This window comes from Falco peregrinus, chromosome 6 (assembly GCF_023634155.1).
Source record: "Falco peregrinus isolate bFalPer1 chromosome 6, bFalPer1.pri, whole genome shotgun sequence".
NCBI lineage: Eukaryota > Metazoa > Chordata > Aves > Falconiformes > Falconidae > Falco > Falco peregrinus.
Window position 1 is genome coordinate 62758848 of NC_073726.1, and position 23084 is coordinate 62781931.

Consider the following 23084-nt stretch of genomic DNA (forward strand, 5'->3'; position numbering starts at 1 on the left):
GAAGTGGTCTGGACTTTGTCCTTCTATGCATAATCCCTCTCCTTTTTTTTTTTTTTTTTTTTTTTTTTTTTTACAAGTTATTAACAGGTATGATTCAAGTTCTCAGACTGCCAGGGTCTACAGCTATCAGTGGCAAGTCTTTCACAAGCAGATGGGGCCTCTGAACAGCAGCAGGACTTCTGTGGGTTTCATGGTACTCTTTGTATTACTCATTGTATATCCAGCTTATGTTTTGAGCTTGTTTTGTTCACAGATGTAAGCAGGTGTATGTAGCATCGCTGAAGGGCACGCTGGCTGGAGAAGTACCCACCTGCTGCTGCTGTGGCTGTTGTTGAAGCCCCCCGGGCCCTGCGGAGGCGCGGCGGCCGGCCCTAGCGCTCATCCCGCGGGCGGTGGCGCGGCGCTACCTGCCGGGCCGGGCCCGCCTCCCGCCTCCCGCCTCTCGCCTCGGCGCGGCCCCGGGGCGGGGCCCGAGGAAGTGACTTCAGCCGGCGGCGGCGGTGGGGCTGAGCGGCGGAGCGGAGCATGGCAGCGGCGGCGGCGCGGTCCCTGCTGGCGGCGGGGCGGGCGGGCGGGCGGCGGTGCCGGGCTCTGCCCGCTGCGGGGGCCGCTCCCTACTGCACTGTGGCGCCGCAGCAGCAGCCGCCGCCCGACATGAAGAGCTACCTATGGTCGCGCTACAGGGAGGCCAAGAGAGTCACCAAGGGTGAGCGGCGGGCCGGGGCGCGGGGCCCGCGGGCGGCAGCCGCACGGCTCCCCCGCCGCGCCAGCCCTGCCGCTGCCGGCCGGAGCGCAGCCGGCCTCGGGGCGCGCCGGGGCGGCTCGGGGGGAGGCACGGCCGGCCCGGGGGGCGCCGCTGCTGCAGCGTGAAGGGCTCGGGGGGTCGCGCCAGCCGCGGCGCGCTTCCCCCCGCCCCTCGCGGGTCGCCGTGGGGAGCAGCCGTGGGCCCGTCCCGCCGCCGTCCGCGCCTGGAGTCGGCGCGGCTCAGGTGTCAGCGTGGTGGCCCTTGTGCGGTCGCCAGTGCGCTGCCAGTGTCAGGCCGGGAGCGCGGGTAAGACCCGGCACCTCGGTAGGTCCTGAGGGCCGGACACCCGCCGGACACCTGCCGGCGCCTGGCCCCGGCCTGGGGAAGGGGCGAGACCCCCGCGCCCGCCCGCCCGCGGCCCTTGGGGGCGCCCCGAGGGAGGGGCAGCCTGGCCTGCCGCGCAGCCTGGGCCGGGGGCTGCTGTCGGGGGGTCGCGTGTGGAGAAAAGCAGTAAAAAAAAAATCGGGAAGTCGGTCGTCTGTCTGAGGGGCTTTCTGCGGTGTGCTCCTCTTCCAGAAAGTTAACACACCAAAGTTTTGGGTGACTTTTTTCGTTTTGCCCATGTGAGGCATTGAGGCCAGCATGTGTGTAGACTCGGGAAGGCCTTGTCCCCCGGCCCAGCTGGGCACAGTTACCGCCAGTGCTTGCTCAAAGCTTGCTTGCTTCTGCCCTTGCTCTGGTGGGAAGAGCATCACCAGGGTGCTTGAATATGTGATCTTTGTAGAGAGCCAAAAGAGGAAGAGGCGGCGTGCGCTCCACAGCATCGAGTGGGAAAGGGGAGAGCTTGTCCGGCAGTGGCAGTGGATAATCATGTTTTAGTCTTGCATGTTTTGCCCCTAAGGAAAGAGCCTTGAGCACGATCTGGGGCTTCGCTCAAGTGCAGACGCAGCATTTGCAAACATAAAATAGTGGCAGCATTTCACAAGTGAAATAAAGAAGCAGTGTTAGAGATTTTGGAAGAATGCTATGGACTTTGGAGGATGGGATAAGGAATAGGAAGGAGATGGTAAAAGTCTTTTTATTTTGATTTTTTTTTTTCCGTTTTTGCAATTAACTTTTCCTTATTCTAAACCACACCCAAGTAATACTTCAGAGCTGAGATTAGAAAGTATAATAATGTTAAGAGAAAACAAGTCAGTTGGTGGGTGTGCGCTGGCAAAAGATGAGGCAAGTGCTTCTAGAATAATTCAGATTTATTACAGCCTAAGTCACCCAATGGCTTCAAGTATGTGACATTTCACTTAGTTACAGTGTTAAGGTGACAAAGCTGTCCTGATTTTTGACCCAAGGTTTATAGGACTTGGGATGCTGTCTGCCAGCCAGAATGTCTAATAGCTACAAAGCCTTCATACTGTCTGTTTTCAGACAGGCGCTAGTCAAGGTTTTTTTTTTAATATGAAATATCTTTATATATAGTTCTATAAATATATTTTATTTTTAAAACAAATGTTGACTCACCAGGCTGCAGAATTGACATTTGAGAAAATACTTTTAACTATACAACAAATATGGCTGTTGTAATGTGATTTTGGAAGTTCACTCAAAACTGTGGTTATGACTTCGTTAATTAAATGATTTGTGGCTTTTTTTATAGAGTAAGAGTATCTGCTTTAATAGCAGTGTGTCAGGTTGCATCTGATTATTTTGTTACCTCAACCGAGCATAACTTTTGTCTCCTGTATTACTGTAAGCAGTAACTGGAGATAGTAGGAGCTAATGTTTTCATTCAGGCTTACTTTGTTAAATTGACTGAAATGAAAGATACAGCTTTTCATGTCAGTTTAAGCATGGGCAACTTCTGGCATCTTTTTTGGTGAGAGAGATGCTGGTCTTTAATTGAAGCTTGGAATTAAGCTAGTGAAATTGCTGTTCTTTCTCTTAAAAGACTTAGGTATCTGCATCTGATAAAATTGAATAGTTTCAGATTGCTGCCTATTACTGGGTATCTGTATAAGTTTCTCACTGTATCTGCCCATTAACTGTGTGGCAGTCCAAGGCAGTGCTCTTACAAAAGAAATGTTATTTCCCTTTCTGCAAGCTGGCGAGGGTTTTCAAAATGGAGCACTGTCTTTCAAACAAATCTGGAGTCCCCATGCCTATGTGCCTTGTTGAGATGGTTTCTTGTTTGAGATAGGTTTGACCAATTGCTTCTGCACTTACATGTAGAAAGTAACCAAACAAAGCGTATTCCCTTTAAACTCATCCTTCCAAGCACAGATTTAAGGTGAAAGCTCCCCCTTTTTCCACTAGTAGGGAAGGCTGGATTATAAAGATAGTATATGGGAAGGGAAGAAAGGAAAACATGATCATTATTATGCTTCCAGGAGGGTAACATTTAGCCTTCTAATGTTGCTCTTTTGAGTTTTGTAAACAAGAAACACAAACATGCTTAATACCAGAGTTGTGTTGATTCTAAAGTTACTTACTATGGTATGGCACTATGTAAGTGGTCTGAACTTCTCAGTATACTTGAAAAAAATAATAATATTGAGAAACATAGCCTTAAAAATGGAAGTGATTTACACACACTAGGTGCATGTATGTAGAGAATAATCAGAATATTTTTGGCTTCCAGATTTGCTAGAAGTTTAATAAGCATAGCAATGTGTTTGTAACTGTTGTTTGGGAAGTATGGCAATCACATAAAGTTTACTTGAGTTGAAATTGAGTAATGCGGTAACCTTGAAATGGTGAAGCAAAAGAAATTAAAGCAACGTCAAATTCAAAGAGTGTTGGGTTCTGCTTCTGGGGCAGAAGCTGGAACAAATAATGGGAGGAGAAGACAAGGCTCCTAGAATAATAGTGATAATATCCTCCTCCAACTCCAAAATTCACTTTCAAAAGCAGTGATACATGTGTTAATGGAGTTAGCAAAAAAATTACGCATGTTGAGTCTGGGGTTCTCTGATGAGCAAGATGCCGGTATGCATCTGCTCTCCTACTTGAACTGTACAGAAAAAAGTGTGCTTCAAATAAAAACTATGGGTCACCAAGACAAGTTAGGGACAGCATTTTCAATAGCATTGTATTGTTAAGGATAAGCTGGTTAGTGTGAATTAGTTTGATATTTTCCATCTTCATTTATCTATATTTAGAGATTGGTAATGGTTTTCTATGTATTTATTTAAATAAAACTACAAGACTGGTATAATTTTTTTTTCCCCTCTCCCCTGTTCCCAGAGTTGGTTCCTACGATTATGAGTAACATGCTGAATCCGGATGCTATTTTTTCAAATAATGAAATGAGCCTGTCAGACATTGAAATTTATGGTTTTGATTATGACTACACATTGGTCTTTTATTCTAAACATCTGCACACACTGATCTTCAATGCTGCTCGAGATCTTCTTATTAATGAGCATCGGGTAAGTAAAATTAATGGAATAAAAATAAACTTAGGAATAAAGATTATAATAATTTCTGACTGAGAGGGACATAACTCATCTCATGCCTTCGTCCTAGCTTGGCTCCCTTTTATAACAGCTATTTATGAGCCACAGAAGTCCTGCTTTGTTCTCGGCTGTAGTTTTGAGCAGAGCAGAATGTGACAACGGTTATGGAATAGAGTTTATTTTGGTAGTTTATGGAATAGGGTTTAATTTGGTAGTGGTGTGTTTCTCTTATTTTTTTTCCTGTCAATTATTGGAGTCACCCTAATACATAGGAAGCTTAAAAGTTATCGTTACTTTTTTTGCACATTATTGCTGTGAGTGCAGTGAGGAATTTGCATATGAAATATTTTTAGCCTGACTTCTTAGGAGGTCTGTGATTGCACTGTGTGCTTGCGAGGTGTTCTGTATTTACCTGGCATTTCAGTGGAGTTAGCTGAAGGGGCAGCATGTGCAGTAATGCTGTCACTGACACAAGTAAGTGTCCGCTAAGAGGGAGCACTGCCCAGTTGCCTTGCTACCTGTTTGCGCTGGTGACCAGTTGACATCCAAGCAGCTTGGAGCTGGTTGTGCAGTTTGGGGATGGGAGAAGTTACCGTGTCAGGAAGTGTGTGAGGGGGGAGATGGGTGACTTGGGAAGGTATTGCAGGGAAAAAGACTGAAGAAAACATGGACTGAAAGAGACAAAGTTTATTGAACTGTAGGAGTTGCAGGAAAAGACAAAAAGTCCACAGAGTGACTTAATAAAACCGCTGTTGTGTTTTATAGAACCTAAATCTGAATGGGTGGTGTTACTCTACTTTCGTGTTTGAATCTAAAGGTTAAGAGCTATATATAAACGTCTATAAATATCCCTGGAAGACCAAACAAAACTTCATGGGCGCCTGAGCATACACAACTTGATCCCCCTAAGATACTGGCATGTCTTGGTAGCAATTTCTGTAGGATGGGTAAATACACTTTATTAAAGCTACGTAGTTCTTGCAAAAAACAATGTTACTGTAACAGTCAAGTTTAATTCTTGTAGACGAAAATTCACAGTGCTCCTTTACTGTTTGAATGAATTCAGGTAGTAATAACTTTCCAGTTTGTCTTGACAAATTTTTTGACTTCTAATAAATGAAGCTGAAATTACTTTGAGACAGCTTATTGAAATATATCATCCCCTTGTGAAATGTATTGAGGGACAACAGTTTTTATTAATGTTGTCTCTCTAGCTCTTTGTACTGTTAATATTTTTCTTGTCTTTAACATTACGAAAACCTTCTAGGCATTATGATTGTCACAGTTAACCTAAAAGATGGCCAGTTTTGGTCATGGCAGTGTAAGGTAATTCATCAGAAATTTGCAAAATGCAGTGTAGGAAGCAAGGAATTTTGAAGTGTGTCCAAGAGAATAAACATCAATTTAATGCTAATCTTGGAGGTGACAGCAGGTGTTGAATGTAAATCCTTACTCTTGGGTTTATTTCTTTCCTGATTTATGGGCCTTGTGCCACCTTATCTGGACTGCTGTTTCAGTCCAGATATATGTATCCCTACCAAAAGTGGGGTAAGCAAACAATGCAAATGTGTTTGTGTTTTGTTTCGTTTGGCTTGTAAGGAAGCTCTGGTTTGTGTGCCAAGGTAGGCTCAGTCAGTTTCTCATATGAACTGGCTATGTGTGCAAAAACACAGCCTTTTAGTAGAATAAATTAAAGTAGGAAAGTCAAGCATGCAAAAATGAAAAATTCAGAAATAAATTTTCTTGTTCATGTTTGATGTGGCTGCTTTGGGGCATGTGAGCTACATTGTTGTTTTCAGCTGATCACATTCTATATCCTCCCATGATGTTTTCCGCTGTTGCTTTTGCTTCATGTTCCCTGGCCAAATCTACACATCTTCCCAATCTGTGTGTAGGCTTTTTGTGCTGTTAACTCAAATCAGTAGCCTCTGCCATGTTTTCTGGAATTGGTAGTAGAGATGTTAGTTCAAAAATTAGGAGAAAGAACTGTTTAACTGTAGATGCCTGTGCTCGGCACAAGCACCATCAACAACAGTTGCATGGCAAGCCCTCTTCAGCATAGATAAAAACTGTGGAGAAATTGTGATTTATTTTTTGTAAAAGTATCTAGAGCCTCTGTTGAAGCTGTGTATTCTACTTTTTCTCCCTGAAAGCTTGGAAATTAGCCGTATATGTATGGAGCCTGTTGTAGGGAGAGGTGGAGAATGTGCCTGAGATGCATTTGTCAAGTTCTAAGACTGCCGCAGCCTGTGGGAGGGAAATGAAGGATTACTTTTCAGTTGCTTAACCAAATAAATGATGGTTTTCTTAGGCCTTGTCAGAAATGACTGAATCATCTCAGCTTTCGAAAACAAATGAACAAAACCCTTAGCCCAAGGCATGTAGTTAGTGTGTATTTTTTTTTCATGGCTAACCTGTGCTTAAAGCAGGGCGAAATTACAGTCGACTGACAATGGGCTTGTACTTAAAAACGTTAGAAAACTCGAATACCTGTGTTACCTATAAGGAACCTGAGGGAAGAGTACAACACGGACATGCAAGTCATGTGATCTCTAAACAAGGAGGGTTAACAGCTGCTGTCCAGGGTAAATATAGTTGGGTCACTGTGGTGTTTTCCTGAAGTGACCCACCCTGATGGCGTTTAATGCCTGACTTGCTTTCAGGATCTGGTCTTTGTGATACACTGTGCCTTGGGGAAAGTCCCTATTAGGGGAGCCTGGCTTCTCCAGGTAACATTAGCCATTGTGAATTCTCTTCTTACCTCTCCATCTCTGTTTATTTGCAGTCCACTGTATCTTTAAACATCTCTGGGGTGTACATTCCAGACTTGGTGATCTAAGGAGTATGATCCGCACCAAGGAAGCCAAACAGATAGCTGTGCTTTTATTTCTTGAAAATGCCAAAGATTTTTTTTTTTTTCCCCTCCTGTTGGTGATGATGTATTGCTTTTTCTTTCAATAAAAGTGAGCAGTAAAGTTGAGGTATCTGTGTAATTTAGGGCATGTTCTTGGGTTTCTAGCTGAAAGGTTGAATTGAAAACTATGTTGGTATAGTCTATTTCATGGAGAGACTTCACAATGCAAGGTAATTCAGCTGTTAAATTTTAGGAAGTTAGTAAAATTTAGTTTTCAAAGGTGCATAAATGAAAATAACCTTTTGACAAGAGGCTAATGTTCAAAGTTGATCATCACACCTGGATGTCCAACTGTGCTTGACTTAGGCTTAAAACCTTGGATTTTGGGAAAATGTTTGACTTGTCTTGCGCTGTACATATGTTCCTGCTAGTGAAAATGGGAAGTATAGAAAACTTAGGCTTTTAAAATTCTGCAGAAACAGCTTTTTTGTTTTTTTATGGATTTAAAATCAAATCATTGCTCTTTTTTCTTAGTATCCTGCAGAAATAAGAAAATATGATTATGATCCCAATTTTGCAATCAGAGGACTTCATTATGATGTGCACCGGGTATGTATAAATAAATTTGTGCTAAGCTATGTGGTGCTGAGAACCGAGCCAAAGAAATTAAATGGGGTTTTTAAGTCTTCCAGGTTTTCAGTCTGCATTGATGTGTTGGGATTTTGTTTCATGTTTTTCGTAGCAAGCTGGATTTCTTTTTTTCTTTTTCTTTTTTTTTTTTTTTAAATAGCTAGTGCTTTGGGCATTTTGTTTGCATGGTGGGTGTGGGAAGGCAGCTAAGGAGTGCAACAGAAGAAACCTAAGTGGGTATGTGCTAATAGGAAAAGTTATTTCTTTGTGACTTAACATTGTCCACACCTGAGCTTCCTTGGTGATTTGGCAAGGCCTAGGTAAAAACCATTGATAAAAGTATTCTGGAACTGATGAAGGAAGTTGAAGTGAAGATGCTTAGGCATTGTAGAGATAGAAAGGTTATAGATAAAATTTGTCAGATAGTTGATGTGATAAAACCTGATATTTTTTTTCTCCCCTGCAAGGCGTTATTAATGAAGATTGATGCTTTTCATTATATTCAGCTGGGAACAGTTTACAGGTGGGTAAAATTTATTTCCTATTTATAATGAAAATGTATGCTTTTGTTCTTTGAATCTCTTAGTTGCATTTACTAGTGCACGTTAGGTTTGTATCAGGAACAGTACCCTGACAAGCACAGACATGAATGAACATTGCAGTCCTATTGGAAGGGGGTTTTCTTTGCACGTGTGTGTACGCAGACATGCACGCATTTACTGACTGATACAGTACAGCTGATTCCCCAGTTCAGAGCTGGGGAAGTTGGCAAACTGGTTAGTCACATAGTGCTGACTCACTTTGTTTCCGGCTGTTAAATTGTGCCGAAAGACATCTAAAAATACGCTGATGACTTCTCTGCTGTTGCTTTCTATGTAAATAATTGTCACAGAGTGCCTGTTAGCATGACTGTGGTATGGTTGTAGACAGTTGAGAGGTCTTGCTGTGTTGGCAAAGCGCTTTTAAGTTTGGGCGCATCAAACACATCAAACTTGCAGAATGCAGCACAACTGCTTTGTGTCTGCACAGCCTGACGCTTTTGAGTTTACTGAATTGATGTAAAATTGCCAGTCTCTGTGCTGTGTTTTGTTATGCGATACAGACTTACTGTATGTGATCTTTGACAGGAGAGTTTTTAGTATGGCTCGGTTTGCCGATACAAAGCAGTACCCAATTGACTGACATGAGCACCACACTTGGTACCAGATTTTAATTTAAAGAAGCCTGAGCACCTTTTTTAATGTCATTGGACAAAAAGTTTTCATTTGGGGCCAAAAGACAACACAACCTCGTTTTTAGACAAGTGATTTACTATGTGGGACTGTATGTGGTAGTATGAAATGATGATCATGTGCTCATTATCTCTTTCTGTTTGCCAGTTGGGCAAGTAAGAAGATGATTCAGCCGTAGTGGTTGACTTGCTCTTTTATGAGTTAGTTTGAAATGCCCCCGGGGAGAGGGGAGAGGAAGGGAAGGAAAATGAAAGAGGAAACAAGATGGTATGGTCCAGCATTAGGCTCATACTGTCACCATAGTGGCTGTCAAAGCTGCCGAAACGGTGTGTTCTGTATGTGTCATCAGAGTCTGGATGAGGCTTTATGCCATTTACTTTTGTGTTTTATACATGCTGATGTAGAATAATTATTATGTGTTTCAACTGACAAAACCTGTTCCTTTTTTTTTTCAAAGGAATTGTTTATGCAGGGCTCAGAGGGAGTCAGAGGACTCAGTGTACTGATTGTAAGATCCATTAAAAAAGGCTGTCATGTTTTACATTTTTTACTGCAAACAACACTAGTTTGCTACATTAAAGGTTAGGTGAAGTAATCAAAGCTACAATTATCAGTAGAGGTATATAATAGAAATACTAAGATTGGTATGAATGGAAATGTGTGTGTGAGAGCACCAGAAGAAATGCCAATAGAAAGGACAAAAGGATGGCATGTGTTGGTGGTGTCTGGAAGTCATGGCATCTGCATGCTGTTTCTCCAGACACCCATATGGGGATGGGTGAGGGCAGAACATGATGACCAGACAAGGAAACTCTAGAGAGATGTTGAGATTTGTTGAAGAGCTGGTGGTGTTCTCTGGTCACCCAGTGTAATTCTGGACAGATTGCTAGGCCACACATCTTGGTAGTTTTGAGTGTGTGTGAGGGTGAGAGTCAAAACTACCTTTTCACTCAATACTTTCTCTTAATTTTGTTTAAAGTAACATTACCTTTCTCGTCTGTACCAACACTGAGCTTTGCCATCAGTTGCTACATATCTGTGTTCTTAATTTTAAACTTCTCTGCGTTCTGCATGTGTGTAGGTCAGTTGTAGAGCTGAAGGTAGCAGGACTGGCCTAAGCGTGCAGCCTCGTTTGCAGTGGGAGGTTTAAGCCATTCTGGTGTCCCTCTGACAATGCATGTCTCCAAGGGCAGCAGTAGGAGCATTGCTGTAGTTGAACTGTGATGCTCTCAGTGATGGCTGTCCGTGCTGCCAGTGGGATAAAATAGACTTTGTAGTAACACAGCTGGACTGTGAACTGTGTCAAGACTATGAGTCTCTTGGTAAAACTGATCTACAGCTTTGCCTACACAGTCATCTCTCCTCTCTGGATTTCACATATGTCTGTTCTCTCTTGATTTGTGCTTAAGTAGCTCTTGATCCAAAAGCATTTTCTTCAGCAGTGTTCAAATACCACTTGGCGTAGCCCTCTGCAGGCTAGGTCTCGGTTCTGATCGTATTACTTGATGTTTAACATTTTGGTTGCATTTCTTTGTGCTTACTGTTGTGGAGTGGGTGACACTGAACTCTCTCTGTTACAAAACTGAAGTATTACCTGCCCTGTTTGTGCACAATACTAATTCGAATGCCAGAGTTCTACCAGTAATAGCATAAGGCTATGTACAAGTTGATGTACCATTGAGAATTGTAGTAAAGGATATAGTTAATGTGGGACTCTGCTACCGTAGCAGCCCTGAGGAAACTCATGTGTCATGCCCTTCTACTGGAAAGCCTGGTGTGGATGATAAACACTGAAAGTATTAGGCTTATTAATTAATCAATTATTTTTTTTAATGCCTCGCAACACTTCTGGATAAGATAAAGAAAGGGAGGCACTGAAATAACGGTCTCATAAGGCTGTAAAGCACCATAAATAGGCTTGGAAAAAAGGGACCAGATAAAAGGTTTTCATTTGTGTTCTTTAATCTTAAGCAAAATCTCAACACTTCTGTGTCCTCTGGTGAGGATGTCTGCATGCTTGGGGTTTTTTAGATAATTTAGTGCAAGATGCTTGATACTGCAAACATTCAAAACCAAACCAAAACAAAGCTTTTAATCTCTTTCACAGTTGTTAAAGAAACTGGAGAGTTAATGTCTCCTTCTTCCCCATTTGTTGTTACATTTCAATATTTTAATTACTTGTCAACAGATCCTTCAAGTAATCTGAAATTTTGGGAGACTGAACTGTTGATACAGTTTAAGAGAAGTTCTTACTTAGTTAAAGGTTGTATATGTTTTTCTTTCACTTGAATCTTCAAGGTCATGCTGCAGAATAATCTGGTTTAAACACTATCACATCATCAGTGCTGTATGAAACAAAGGCAGGGTAAGGTATTACTTTGAGTTAAGAAACTGGAAGCTCTAACTACTTCTTACAAACCCTTGAGGCATAGTTTCAATGGAGACTAATTACCTCTTTTCCCGTAAGAAAGTAAAAAGGACTTAAAATTGGAATGTGTTCTGTGTGCGTCAGCCTGTTAAAGTATTACTTGTTCTGTAGGAAAAGATGCTATTTTAACTTACAGGCTAAAGTGTTCCTGTGACATTATCAGTATTTTAATAAGCTTCAGATATAAGTGTTAATCTATCAGACTTTCATTCAATAATTACTTGAAAATTCTAATTTGACATTTGAACTAAAGCTGATGTGGTTTTCCAGAGGCCTTAGTGTTGTCCCAGATGAAGAAGTCATTGCAATGTATGATGGTTCCCATGTCCCTTTAGAACAAATGAGTGACTTCTATGGAAAGGTAAAACCATACAAACTGCTGTTTAAAAATGGTATTTTTCTGGGGGGGTGGGGTGGGTGTTGGGGTAGGGTGTTTGCATTTTGTTCTTATTCTTACTAGCAGTTGTATTTTCTCAATACATGATTCACTTGTGGTGCTAGATGTGAAGTTTGCTCTCTAAAGTGACAAATATCTTGTCTTTCTCCTGCTTGCTTTAGTTTCTTCTTTCACTGTTCCCTTGCCCAGTCATACAGAGAGAAACAGAAAATAGAAAAATCAAGTGACTTGCTCAGTGTTGCACAGCAAGTCTGATTAAAGGCTGGGAAATGAACCGTATCTGGTGCCTTACCCTGGCCGACGTACTACTTCCCAGTGGTCTAATGGCTTAGCTGAGGTAGTAGCAAGTAAATATATGGAGGCAACGCTTGCGTACAGGCTGGCAGAGGGGTAGAAGACTTGAAAAAAGATGAATGATAAAAGATTTATCTTTTAAGTTTAGGATTTTGTTTTGTGGGGAAAGTTGGTCTTCTTGCTGGCAGATTCCTTCCTTTTTTCCCAAATAAAGAATGGTGCTGTCTTTTTAGTAAGACCAAGTCTATTTTACCTCTTTTACTTACAGAAGTTAAGTCCGTGTTGACATGAAAGGCCTTTCTGTGTGCTGTGGAGCATTTTGTTCTTTTCGCACTTGTTCTTATTTTAAAGAGCTGAACTTGGAATTCTCAAATCTGGTCTCTGCAGCAGTTCCGAATATTGCCCTGGCATTCCCTGTGAGGTGCCTTAGTCTCTGTAGGCCTGTACTTTCTTTGATCTTGGAAAAGTCAGTGACAGGACAAGAGGCCATGGGTGCAAACTGAAACAGGAGGTTTTCTCTGAACATCAGGAAATGCTTCCTTTTACTGTGAGGGTGACCAGGCACTGGCACAGTTTGATTGCCCAGGAAGGTGGTGGAGTCTCCATCCTTGGAGATTCAGAAGCCATCTAGACAAGGTCCTGGGCAACTGGCTTTAAGTGGCCAAGCTTGAGCAGGGGGGGTTGGACAAGATGACCTCCAGAGGTCCCTTGCAACCTCAACTATTCTGTGTTTCTGTGATTGTGAGCAGCATGCTGTCTTGAGCTGGTTGCTTTACTTCTCTTCTTCTTGAAGTATTTGGTTTGTATTTGTTGTCATATAATGACATTCTCTACTTTTTGTGGAAACTATAATTACAGCTTCTGCAGACTAGAAATCTTTTCCTCTGTTACTCCATTAGTAAATTGTTACAACTTTTTATTATCTGTTTTCAAGGAGCTTAATTGTTTTGCAGTCCTAATCAGTATTCCACTTGTTATTTGTTCTGGGTTGTTTAAATAAAACCTTCACCCCCATCACAGTACTCAATGCCTCCTAATTACAGAATTACAGACTTCCAGTGAAGGCCTCTAAGTCCTTCTCTTGCCTTACAGCTGAGTGCTGTCTATTAGGTGTTTGTGAATTAAAATACTGCTCTTAAGAGTAATGAGTCATAATTAATTCTTAAAATCTGACATTTTTGTTGGAGTTATTTTATTGAAAGTCTGTTAGCTCAAAAAGAGTCTAAAGCAGTGTGAACAGTGATGGCAAAAGCTGAATATCTGCAACTAAGCTGAAGTGTTCATACTGAATGAATGAAAGTGTTATAATCTGAGAAATGCCTGACCTTTTTTTTTCTTTCTTATTTTCTTCCCACTCATGTAGAGCTCACAAGGAAATACAATGAAGCAATTCATGGATATATTTTCCTTGCCAGAAATGACGCTCCTTTCTTGTGTGAATGAATATTTTCTGAAAAACAACATAGACTATGAGCCTGTTCATCTGTACAAAGATGTCAAGGTACTAGCTTTGAAGATTTAGGTAAATCTCTACGTTTGTATGTCTTCTGTCTAGGAACTTCAGGAAGCTTCAGCCTGCTGTGTCAGCTCCAGCAAAATACCTGAACTTCAGGTTTTGTATGGAGTAATTATTGCTATATAACCATAAAAACAAGTAAAATGAAGGTAGACCTTGGAAATGTAGAATAATTAGAAAGTTGTTTTAAATCTGATGATATAGGGCTGTTGTTCTTTTTGTAGGTTTGAGGGATAGATAGGAGGAAAGTGAAGAAGCTCTTGAATGTTGATAAAGCTTCTTTTGATTGTTATTAAATATATACTTTTCTGTAAGAGGCTATACGGAATTCCAGTTTGGAGCTTTCAGTTGTACTGCCTCTCTGTCTTTGCTAGCATATGATCATTTGCTGTCTCTTGCTTTTGGCATATCTATTTTGCCTGTTTCCCTCTCTTCATCCTCCAAAACAATCTAGTAATAACGACTAGTATAATTTAACCCTCTTGACTCCTCAGGATATAATCTGCAGAGGACATAATATTGTCATGGTTATTTAAGGGTAGTAGAGGTCATGCCCACATTGATGGTATTTGTCTTCACAGGCTTTCCATCCAAAACCTTTCCTGGCCATTGCTGACACGTATTAAACTTGTGTTGTTGTTCAGCATATGTGGTGCACCTGAATATTGAATTTCTTGCTTTCCTGAGTAGATCAGGTGGTTTTAAGAAACTTTTTTTTGATCTCTAGAATAATTTTCCCTTCTGCCTATGGTTACATAGAGTCAGAAGGCTAGTTCTTGTGTTTTCTGCTGAAGTGTTTGTAGAAAATTCTGTACTGCTCGGAAGTCCTATAGTGACATTTTTTTTTTTTTTTAGGACATATCCCATGTAAGTACCAAAATGGTAGGACTGTTGTCCTAAACAAAGCTGGTGCAGAGCTGGCTCAAGAGAGATACCAAATGCCTTCAGAGCACCTTACAGAGTACTTTGCTTAAGCATCTAGGTTCTTTCGTTTGTTCATAATTTTCTTTTTTAAATAACCAAGGCATTTGAGAGTGATCATAATCTAAAATCTGACTTGAAGCTTTTTTTTTTTTTTAAGAGGAAAGGAATGTGTTCTGCTCCAAAGGTCATTGGAAATCTGTGAGGACTCTGCTTCTGTAGAGGGCTTTCACCCCACTTCACCCTTTTGAGTGCCCTTTCACAGTTATGTAAACCAGCTCCTGTGCTATAGGGTTTTGTACTTCCCAAAAGTATGAAGTTAGTTTCTTGGAGGACAGGCTTGCTCTTTTTCTAGTGGTGACATGTATGTATAATGAACTTTGTGTGGCATTTCTGTAAAGTTGAAAGTGTAATTCAGAGAAAAGAATTGTTTTAAACAAAAAATTACTACTGCTGTGCAGTGAGCATGGTCTTTATACTTGAAAAGATTTTTTAGTTTTTCAGTGCTCTGTTGCTTTCCTAACAGGATTCAATCAGGGATGTCCACATCAAAGGAATAATGTACAGAGCAATTGAAGCAGATATTGGTAAGTACTACTGAGATCATCTATCAAAGGTCTTTTCACTGATGGTATAATAATAATCTTTCTGGCTTCCTTATTTAAGATTACAAATTACAAATTCTAAAAGCATCAAAGAGTTATTTCCGCTTGTCTGAGGTGCCTTTGCCAAGTATAACCTCATGTTCTGAATCCTTGGTTGAATGCAGAAAAAATTCTCGTGGAAACCTCTTTTGATTAATACTGTTTTCCCCAATCCTCACAGAGAAATATATCTGCTATGCTGAACAAACTCGTGCGGTGTTAGCAAAGCTGGCTGATCATGGCAAGAAGATGTTTCTCATCACAAACAGTCCCAGCAGCTTTGTGTAAGTGAACAGTTGTTTACTTTTCAGCTATACATTTTTAAAGGATACAGCACTTCTTATTATGCTTCACTGTTCTGGCCTTTTTAGGGACAAAGGCATGAAGTTCATAGTCGGCAAGGACTGGAGGGATCTCTTTGATGTAGTCATTGTACAGGCTGAGAAGCCAAACTTCTTCAATGATAAACGAAGGTGGGTACTTAGTAAAGAATGATTCTAGCAGCTTATTCCATATAAGGCTATAGTGTGTGTTATGAAATATTTTAATTCAGATGCAGTGTAAAATGAAATTGTATTTGGTGAAATCCTGTTTAAGGTCATCAGGGAATGCAGCAACGCCCAATTCTGAGTCCAAATATTTACCATTTCTCACCTAAGAAAGTTTCAGTAGCTATTACAGGTCTGCTGGATTGAGTTAGGATCACAAAAGCTGTTTTTAATATCTTGGCTTGTAAGTTGAAGTGTGTTCCTTTCCTAATAAACCTGAGAATTTTTGGTGTGATGCTTTTCAGCTTCAGCCCCTTACCTGGAAATATCTTTCATTACTTCTGTGTTTTTTGATATTTTTTTTTTTTTTTTTATTAGTCACATATGCTATTTAAAGGGTAGAGTGGCTGATGGACAGGAATATTTGGAGTTGTTTAATTAAATACACACATTTGTCATGTGTATGCACTGCTCTTATACTTGAAAAAGACCTATTTCTTTTTGTGTGCTTATGATTTACAAGTGAGATAGAGGGAGGTGGGATTCCACACACACCCCCCCCCCCCCCCCCCTCATTTTTTATTTAATTTTAAAAAGAACTTTGTGGTACATCTTGCCCTCAGTCCTTTTCAGTATTAAAATTTTCATCTCCTCCTAAAAAGTGACAGAATTTCTACAGCAATGTAACGATTGTATATAATTCTATTCTAGACCGTTTCGGAAGGTGAATGAAAGGGGAGTGTTGCTTTGGGACAAAATTCACAAGCTGCAGAAAGGTCAGATTTACAAACAGGTATGCTTTCAATAAACTCTTTCTGTTCAAATTTAATACCATTTCCCAGAATGCCAAGCTTCTTTAGATACTATAAAGGCTTCTAAAAAGTAGGTATGTTCTTTTTGCAAAGAGAGTTACTTTAATGACTAATGACAAAATGGTACAAATTCACTGTTGGTGTTGTATGTCTCCGGTTTACTTGCCTCTTGAACTGATACTACTGCTGAAATTGCGTGTAAAATTTGGGATTCATAATATATATACAACTGTGGGCAATATTCTTGACATTAAAATATTTTTAGGGGTGTACTAAATGCCTTTCATGACTCTGAAGGTGCAAGTTGCATGCTGCTACAATATATGTGTCATTGTTTCCACAGGGTAACTTGTATGAATTTCTGAAGCTTACTGGCTGGAGGGGCTCAAGGGTTCTCTACTTTGGTGATCACATTTACAGTGACTTGGCAGTAAGTAGTTTACTTTCACAAAATGGGATAAGGCGAGGCTTTTTGTTAGTTTTTCTCTCTTCCTCCCCAGTTATTCAGTGTAACACACTTTCATTTGAGATTTCCGAATACAACGAAATTTGAGTTGGTAGTTCAATTATATTGCTTCTCTTGCAGCGAAGAAAACGGGTGCTGTAAAAGGCCGACCATATTTTCCACATGACTTGCAGCATTTAACTTGTTTACAAACTGTGCTCAGGAATGTGTGAGTTTGTATCCCTGATCCAGATACTGATTGTGTCAGATGTAACAGGGAGTAAACACAGATATCCAAACATACAGGATATGACTAATCTGGATACTTACTACCAAGTGTAATAAGAGCTGAAGGAACTTCTGTTTTGAATGCAGGAGGCAATCTTCCTGTCACTGATGGTAAACTAACTTTCTTCCCAGAGATCTTGCTATGGTTTATAGGCCCACTGTCCAGACATTTTCTTACTAACTTACAAAAAAATGTACTGTTAACTGTTACTCTAGAGTAAGTGAGCACCACCTAACTCTTCTATAGTCAATTGCTTATGAATACCTGAATGTGGCCTTCCATTGCCAGTCTGTGGTAATGTGTTTCAGCAGCAGCAGATATTAATGTTTCTGCCCTAGTCTGCTTTTAAGAAGAAAACCAAGTTTGGGTGCTTCAGAAGGCTGAGGGCCAAAGGAAGGAGGAAACAGCTCTGTTCTCTGGTGCAACGGAGGAGAGAGCAGAGGTGGCAGCTACCTCATCCTGTACTTGTCAGGAGGAGCTTGAATAGCTGAGGGTCCTGATAGGACTGTTCTGTTGGCTGAGTGTATGGGTAAATACTATGAGCCCAACGCTTGGTTTCCTCCAGATACTTCTGACGGCAGCAGAGGTCTCCTCTACAAGAGGAGTTTCCTACTATTTGTTTTAAACCTAATTAGTGTTTATTTGGAAGTGCTTACGTGTTCTTTCTCTCTCTCTTTAAAAATGTGGGATTTGAAGCTTATTCTGAAACTAAATTCTGTTGCCTGTTGGCATAGTTAAGTCCCGCTGTTTAATAATTCTGCTTATACATAAGAACAGTTAAATCAGTGCCCCATTGGAATAAACAATGGTCAGATTCTTCAGTTCTTTTAAGTAGTTATTTTTAAGACTAATACTTGCATTTTGTAATTCTTGGTAAATAGGATTTGACCCTGAAGCATGGCTGGCGTACTGGTGCAATTATTCCAGAGTTACGGTCAGAGATTAAAATCATGAACACAGAGAAGTACATTCAAACCATGACCTGGCTGCAAACCTTGACAGGATTACTGGAACACATGCAGGTTTGTTCTCTGTGTGTGTAATCAGCTCTGTATACCAGGAGGGATTCAGCCAAGTTTCTAAATGCTAGAGATTGACTTTGCGAGTGCTTTCTGTGTCATTAAAGTTCACAGGTTTGACTGTAGGTAAATGAATGCAATTATTTGTATGGCTAGTTAACAAGTTTTCTCAAAATCTTGTCCCCTTCCTCCACTGGGTCAGCCTGGATTGATTCCTGCTTCCAGCTGTTTAAAATGCATGTGGATGACTTCTGTATACTGTTCTCTGAAGCATTGCTCTTGTCCTGTTAGCTGACAAGTGTTTATTAAGGGAAAGGCTCATTTATGAAGGCATCCTTAGTTAAGCTGTTATCCATACTTTACATTCCAGGTTCACCGTGATCCTGATTCACAGATGATCTTAGAAGAGTGGAAGAAGGAAAGAAAGGAAATGAGGTAAGACATAGGAGATGAAGAATTTACAAGAAGTTTCATGATATCCAAGTGTTCTACGTGATGTCTTCCACAGGTTTCTTCAGAATTTCTCTCCATCCATGATTTATATTCCCTGGTAGTTACAGACCTTGTAAAATTAACTGTGTAAAGCAATATTCTACCTGTCTCTTCTGCAGCTCTTCTCCCCTCTGACCCTTTGTGCATATGAACCTCTTCTCCCTGTTCCCCTTCTCTGGAACAGCTGTTAGTTTTCTGCATGAAAGGCTAACATCATATCAAATAAGTTTTTCCTTCTCATCTCATTTCTCCTGTCCCTCTGTGTTCAGCTTTCACTGTTGCTATTGATTCCACAGCTTTACTTCTGCATGATTTAAAAATGTGTTTCTGTATCAAGGCTTAGGTCACTTAATTGGTTTTTAGATGATTTCTTCAGATTACAGAAATACATTTTAGAATATGCAGAAACCAAGCTTTGCAGTAGACTGGATTTAGCAGTGAACTCATCACAAAGATGGGTATAGAGGCTAAAACTCCTAAAAATCTACTATTGTGAAAGAGCAGTCACTAAATGCAGGGTGTGTGAAGCGCACAGTTGGCCAGGCCAGCAACGATACCATCAGGCTTCCCTACAAACATGGAAGTAAATGAAATGGGAACGATACTCGGTGGTGACTAATAATAGAAGTTAATTCCAAGATGTGTGTGAGCTTTTTGTGTACGTTAAGCCAAATCTTTGTGTATTTTTTTTTTTAAAGTCTTTTATCTTTGGGATAAGTGGATGCCATTAGGATTTAGATGAAGACGAAAGTCTTCTGCAGTGTCTAGAAAGGAAAGCTTGAGATGTCATGTTTCTGAAGTCAGAAGCAGCTTATCACTGGTTTTAGTGGGAGAAATGTGAAACTCTTCTGTTCACCACTGTTATTGCTAGATCTGGGCTACATCTGTGCAAGACATGCAAAAATTTCTTATGTGGTGTATTTTAAGTGTTTTGAGGTGCAATGGCAAGGGAATAATACATGGAATGTTATAGGAACTGCATGCTTCAGGTTCTGGATGCTAGCTGGTAATGTGTGCAGGTATGTTCACTTCATTCTCTTTTGTTTTCTTTTTTTGGGGGACAGGGAGATGAATAGGAACTTCTTCAATGCACAGTTTGGAAGCTTATTTAGAACTGATGAGAATCCAACTTATTTCCTAAGACGTCTCTCTAGATTTGCGGATATCTACATGGCATCATTGAGTTGCCTCTTGAACTATGAGCCTGATTACACGTTTTACCCAAGAAGGACTCCTTTGCAGCATGAACTTCCTGGCTGGTCAGACCAGCTGTGCACTGGTACATTCAGAATACCTTTCCTACAAGAGACAGTTCAGATCAAGTAAACACTTCATGGCTTCTCTCTTGAATGGGCAAATTATATATATATATATATATAAAAAAATAATTTTTTTTTAGAATGTACATGTATTTTATTTGTCACTTAAATCTGTTATCTTGATCTGGATATAATTCATACTTGTTCTTATAAGCATTGTACCTATTTTCTCCTCTTGTGCTCAGAGATGTGAAAACTCCTCTTACACACTTCTCTTACACAGAAGAAGTGATGGATTGCCAAAATAGTAGTGGGCTGAGATGGAGGGCATATTTGAGAGGAAGGACTGGTGGTGTTCTGGGGTGGTTGTTTTTGTTTGTTCATTGGAAATTTCAGTCTGCAGCCCTGTGGTTTCCCAAGGAATACCTGTACGTTCTGTTCTGGCAGCGTTCGCCACTCCAGCTGGAAACTGTGATGGATCTTGGCACTGAAAGGCTTAAATCCAGTGTTAGTAAATCAGTGATACGCAGTTAGTAGCCAGTTTACAGTGAGACTGAGGGGGATGATGTATGCATTTTAGCTTTCCTTGCTGCCACAGCTAGAGCCTTACCTGTAACTGAACTAATCGCTGTAGTAGTGTTGTGGCTTTGCTGCATTGCAGTGATTACAGTACTAGCAGCTCAGGCTGATGGACTTTTTCTCATGTCTCTGCAGTCTCTGGTCTTGCAACATCTGCTTGGCTCTAAGTGGGCTTGAGCCCAAAACTGAAAGTGACAGTAACTCGGGCTGCTTCAGCTTCCTTTTGTTAACTTCCAGGCACATTTCTTTTTAAGTTTCAAAACACTTCAAATATCCACTCTCTAATAATAAACCCATTTCAAGAGGTCTTGCATTTTGCATTTCAAAGTGGAGACATATCTGTCAGGCTTTAGATTGATCCTAAATGCTGCTTTTAAAAATTTAAAGTGTCTTACAGTGGTATGAAGCGTGGTTTTGCTGTTCCCTAGGAGAGAATGTATTTCATATAGCCTTCAGTAATGGACTTTTACAGTCAAAATAAACACGCACAATGGGCAAATGAGTGAGAAGAAAAATTAAGAAATGACATCTGAAAACCAGAGTTTCCTGATGACATTTTTTTAGCTCAAGCCTCGAAAGCCAAATTGGGGGTGGTAGGCAGTTTGCATCCAGCAGTGCAGATTAGAAGTGTTATTGAATTACTGACATTGCATGATATAATGGTAATGCATTATATGGTGATATAATGGTAATGCATGAACGCAAACTCTGGGTAGCCTATATGTTCCAAAGATTTGAGCTGAAAAATGTCTGTTTTGCACAAGGAAAACATCTATTGATGTGTTTTCTCAAACAGGCACTTTATAGAACTGCTGTATAGTTGTTTTTAAATAAGGATGCTTTCCTTTCTCTGCATCCAAAGGAAATGTGTTTTGTTTCTTTGTTTGTTTTAACTGGTGCTTCCTACCCCAGCCATTTTAGAAGACATAATATGATTAATATTTTTCAAATTTTAGTTAAAGACTCTGTTTTTAAAAGCATATAATTCACAATTATATAGCATTTGGTATTCTTCATTTTGTGATATCAATTATATCACTTGCTTCCTACCATGATTGTCAGGTAAACAAACTTCTGGTGACTGAAGGGGTGTGTGTGTTTTTTTTTTTTTAATCTAGTATGTGCAAATACCTATATTGAATTTCATATGCAGCATCCTGCTATTTTTAAAAGCATGTTTGCAAAGTAAAGAATGTATTCTAATCTAGCCTGCGTAATTTCGTAAGTAGTTTTCCTGTATGCTTGAACTCAGTCTGAAGTCCTTAGAGGTGGTTGATATATTTATGTTTATGTTCTTGTGTTCCTGTTTCAAACCTCACATACAACACCCCTGAAGTGTGTGTGTGTATTTAAACAGGTGAATGTACTTGAAATAAGTTCATCTGACAGCCCAGCTGTTTTGCTGGAAGTAAAAGATAATGTTTTGCAGGAATTTAATTCGGCTTTATCAGGAGACATTTTGTGGGGGTATATGTGAGAAATATGTAACATAACTTGATAATGAATTGTGGGGATGGAAATATTCTTGATTTGCCTTCAGTTCTTTATCCAAGTGCTCAGCTAGAACTGAACTTGGTATTACATGTCTGTAACACCTCTCACGCTCCAGAGATTTCAATGCACTGTTTAAAAAATAAACAAAACAAACCCCAAACCACTGCACATTTTCCATCTTACTGCCAGCAAATAATATTGTTACTTGGTTCTGCGTTACTGAATTTGATAATGTTTTGTTGGTTATAGCTCTGTGATGTTTGTTCTTTTAAGGCTGGCTAGGAGTCAGTTTGTTTACCTAATTTTCCTGTGTTAAGCAGGAACAGTTTAATTGGGTTGGATGATGTTACCCACATAATACACATTTTGTTTCAAGCTGATTTTCTCCTTGCCCTCTTTCTCTTAACTTAAAAATCAAACTTCTGTACAAAGCTATGTTACAACAGCCAGCTGAAGTAAAATCTTGTTTATATTGCGTGAATTATTGAAATAAACGACATTGCATGAAAAAAAATTATGGGAGGGTTATGTTCCTTTAAAACAAGCCAACTATATAATATATGAATTTTAAGTGAGAATTTTTAAGTGTATTACTTATTTTTCAGTTCTAGAATGCTGCTCTTTAAAGTCTAAAAATGCCTTGCATTTTTGTAATGATTTCACCTTGGCGCTCTTTGCATTACTTATTTTAACCTTGTTATGTTACTGACTTCAAAAAGATTTTTGAGCATGTTTAAAGAACAGTGTCCCTTTATATTCATTTTGGGATTGTAGTTCATTTGAACACCAAGAAGAGATTTTCATTCTGTTTTATGAAAAACATGAAGGAGAATAGTCTGTCAGTAAAAGAAGAGTTTAATGAACTGTGGAACTTATTTTGTGATAAAAATATTTAACAATTATTACAGAAATAAATGCTTGGACTTTATCTTCAGGTCCCCGTGAGCCTTAATATTTTGGGTGATTGGGAAGAAAGAAGAACATGCCTGCTTAGATGTACCTGTAAGATTACAGGTAAATGTGAGCAGGCATGTGTAGGGGGGCAAGGGAGGGAGTTAGGGAAATTACTTCAGTCTGTCTAGGCATACTTACAC

The 23084-nt window shown here is 40.1% G+C and overlaps 1 protein-coding gene across 1 annotated transcript; it reads left to right on the plus strand.

Annotated features, from left to right (window-relative positions):
* Positions 1-482: 482 nt before the first annotated feature.
* On the plus strand, positions 483-22918 carry NT5DC3 (5'-nucleotidase domain containing 3). The gene is made up of 14 exons (XM_055808856.1): positions 483-706; positions 3986-4170; positions 7586-7660; positions 8149-8204; positions 11612-11702; positions 13396-13533; positions 14996-15056; positions 15295-15397; positions 15485-15586; positions 16313-16394; positions 16757-16843; positions 18029-18169; positions 18537-18601; positions 19723-22918. Exons 1-14 carry the CDS (start codon positions 526-528, stop codon positions 19982-19984), a joined length of 1629 nt encoding a protein of 542 aa, XP_055664831.1. The 5' UTR covers positions 483-525; the 3' UTR covers positions 19985-22918.
* Positions 22919-23084: the final 166 nt, after the last annotated feature.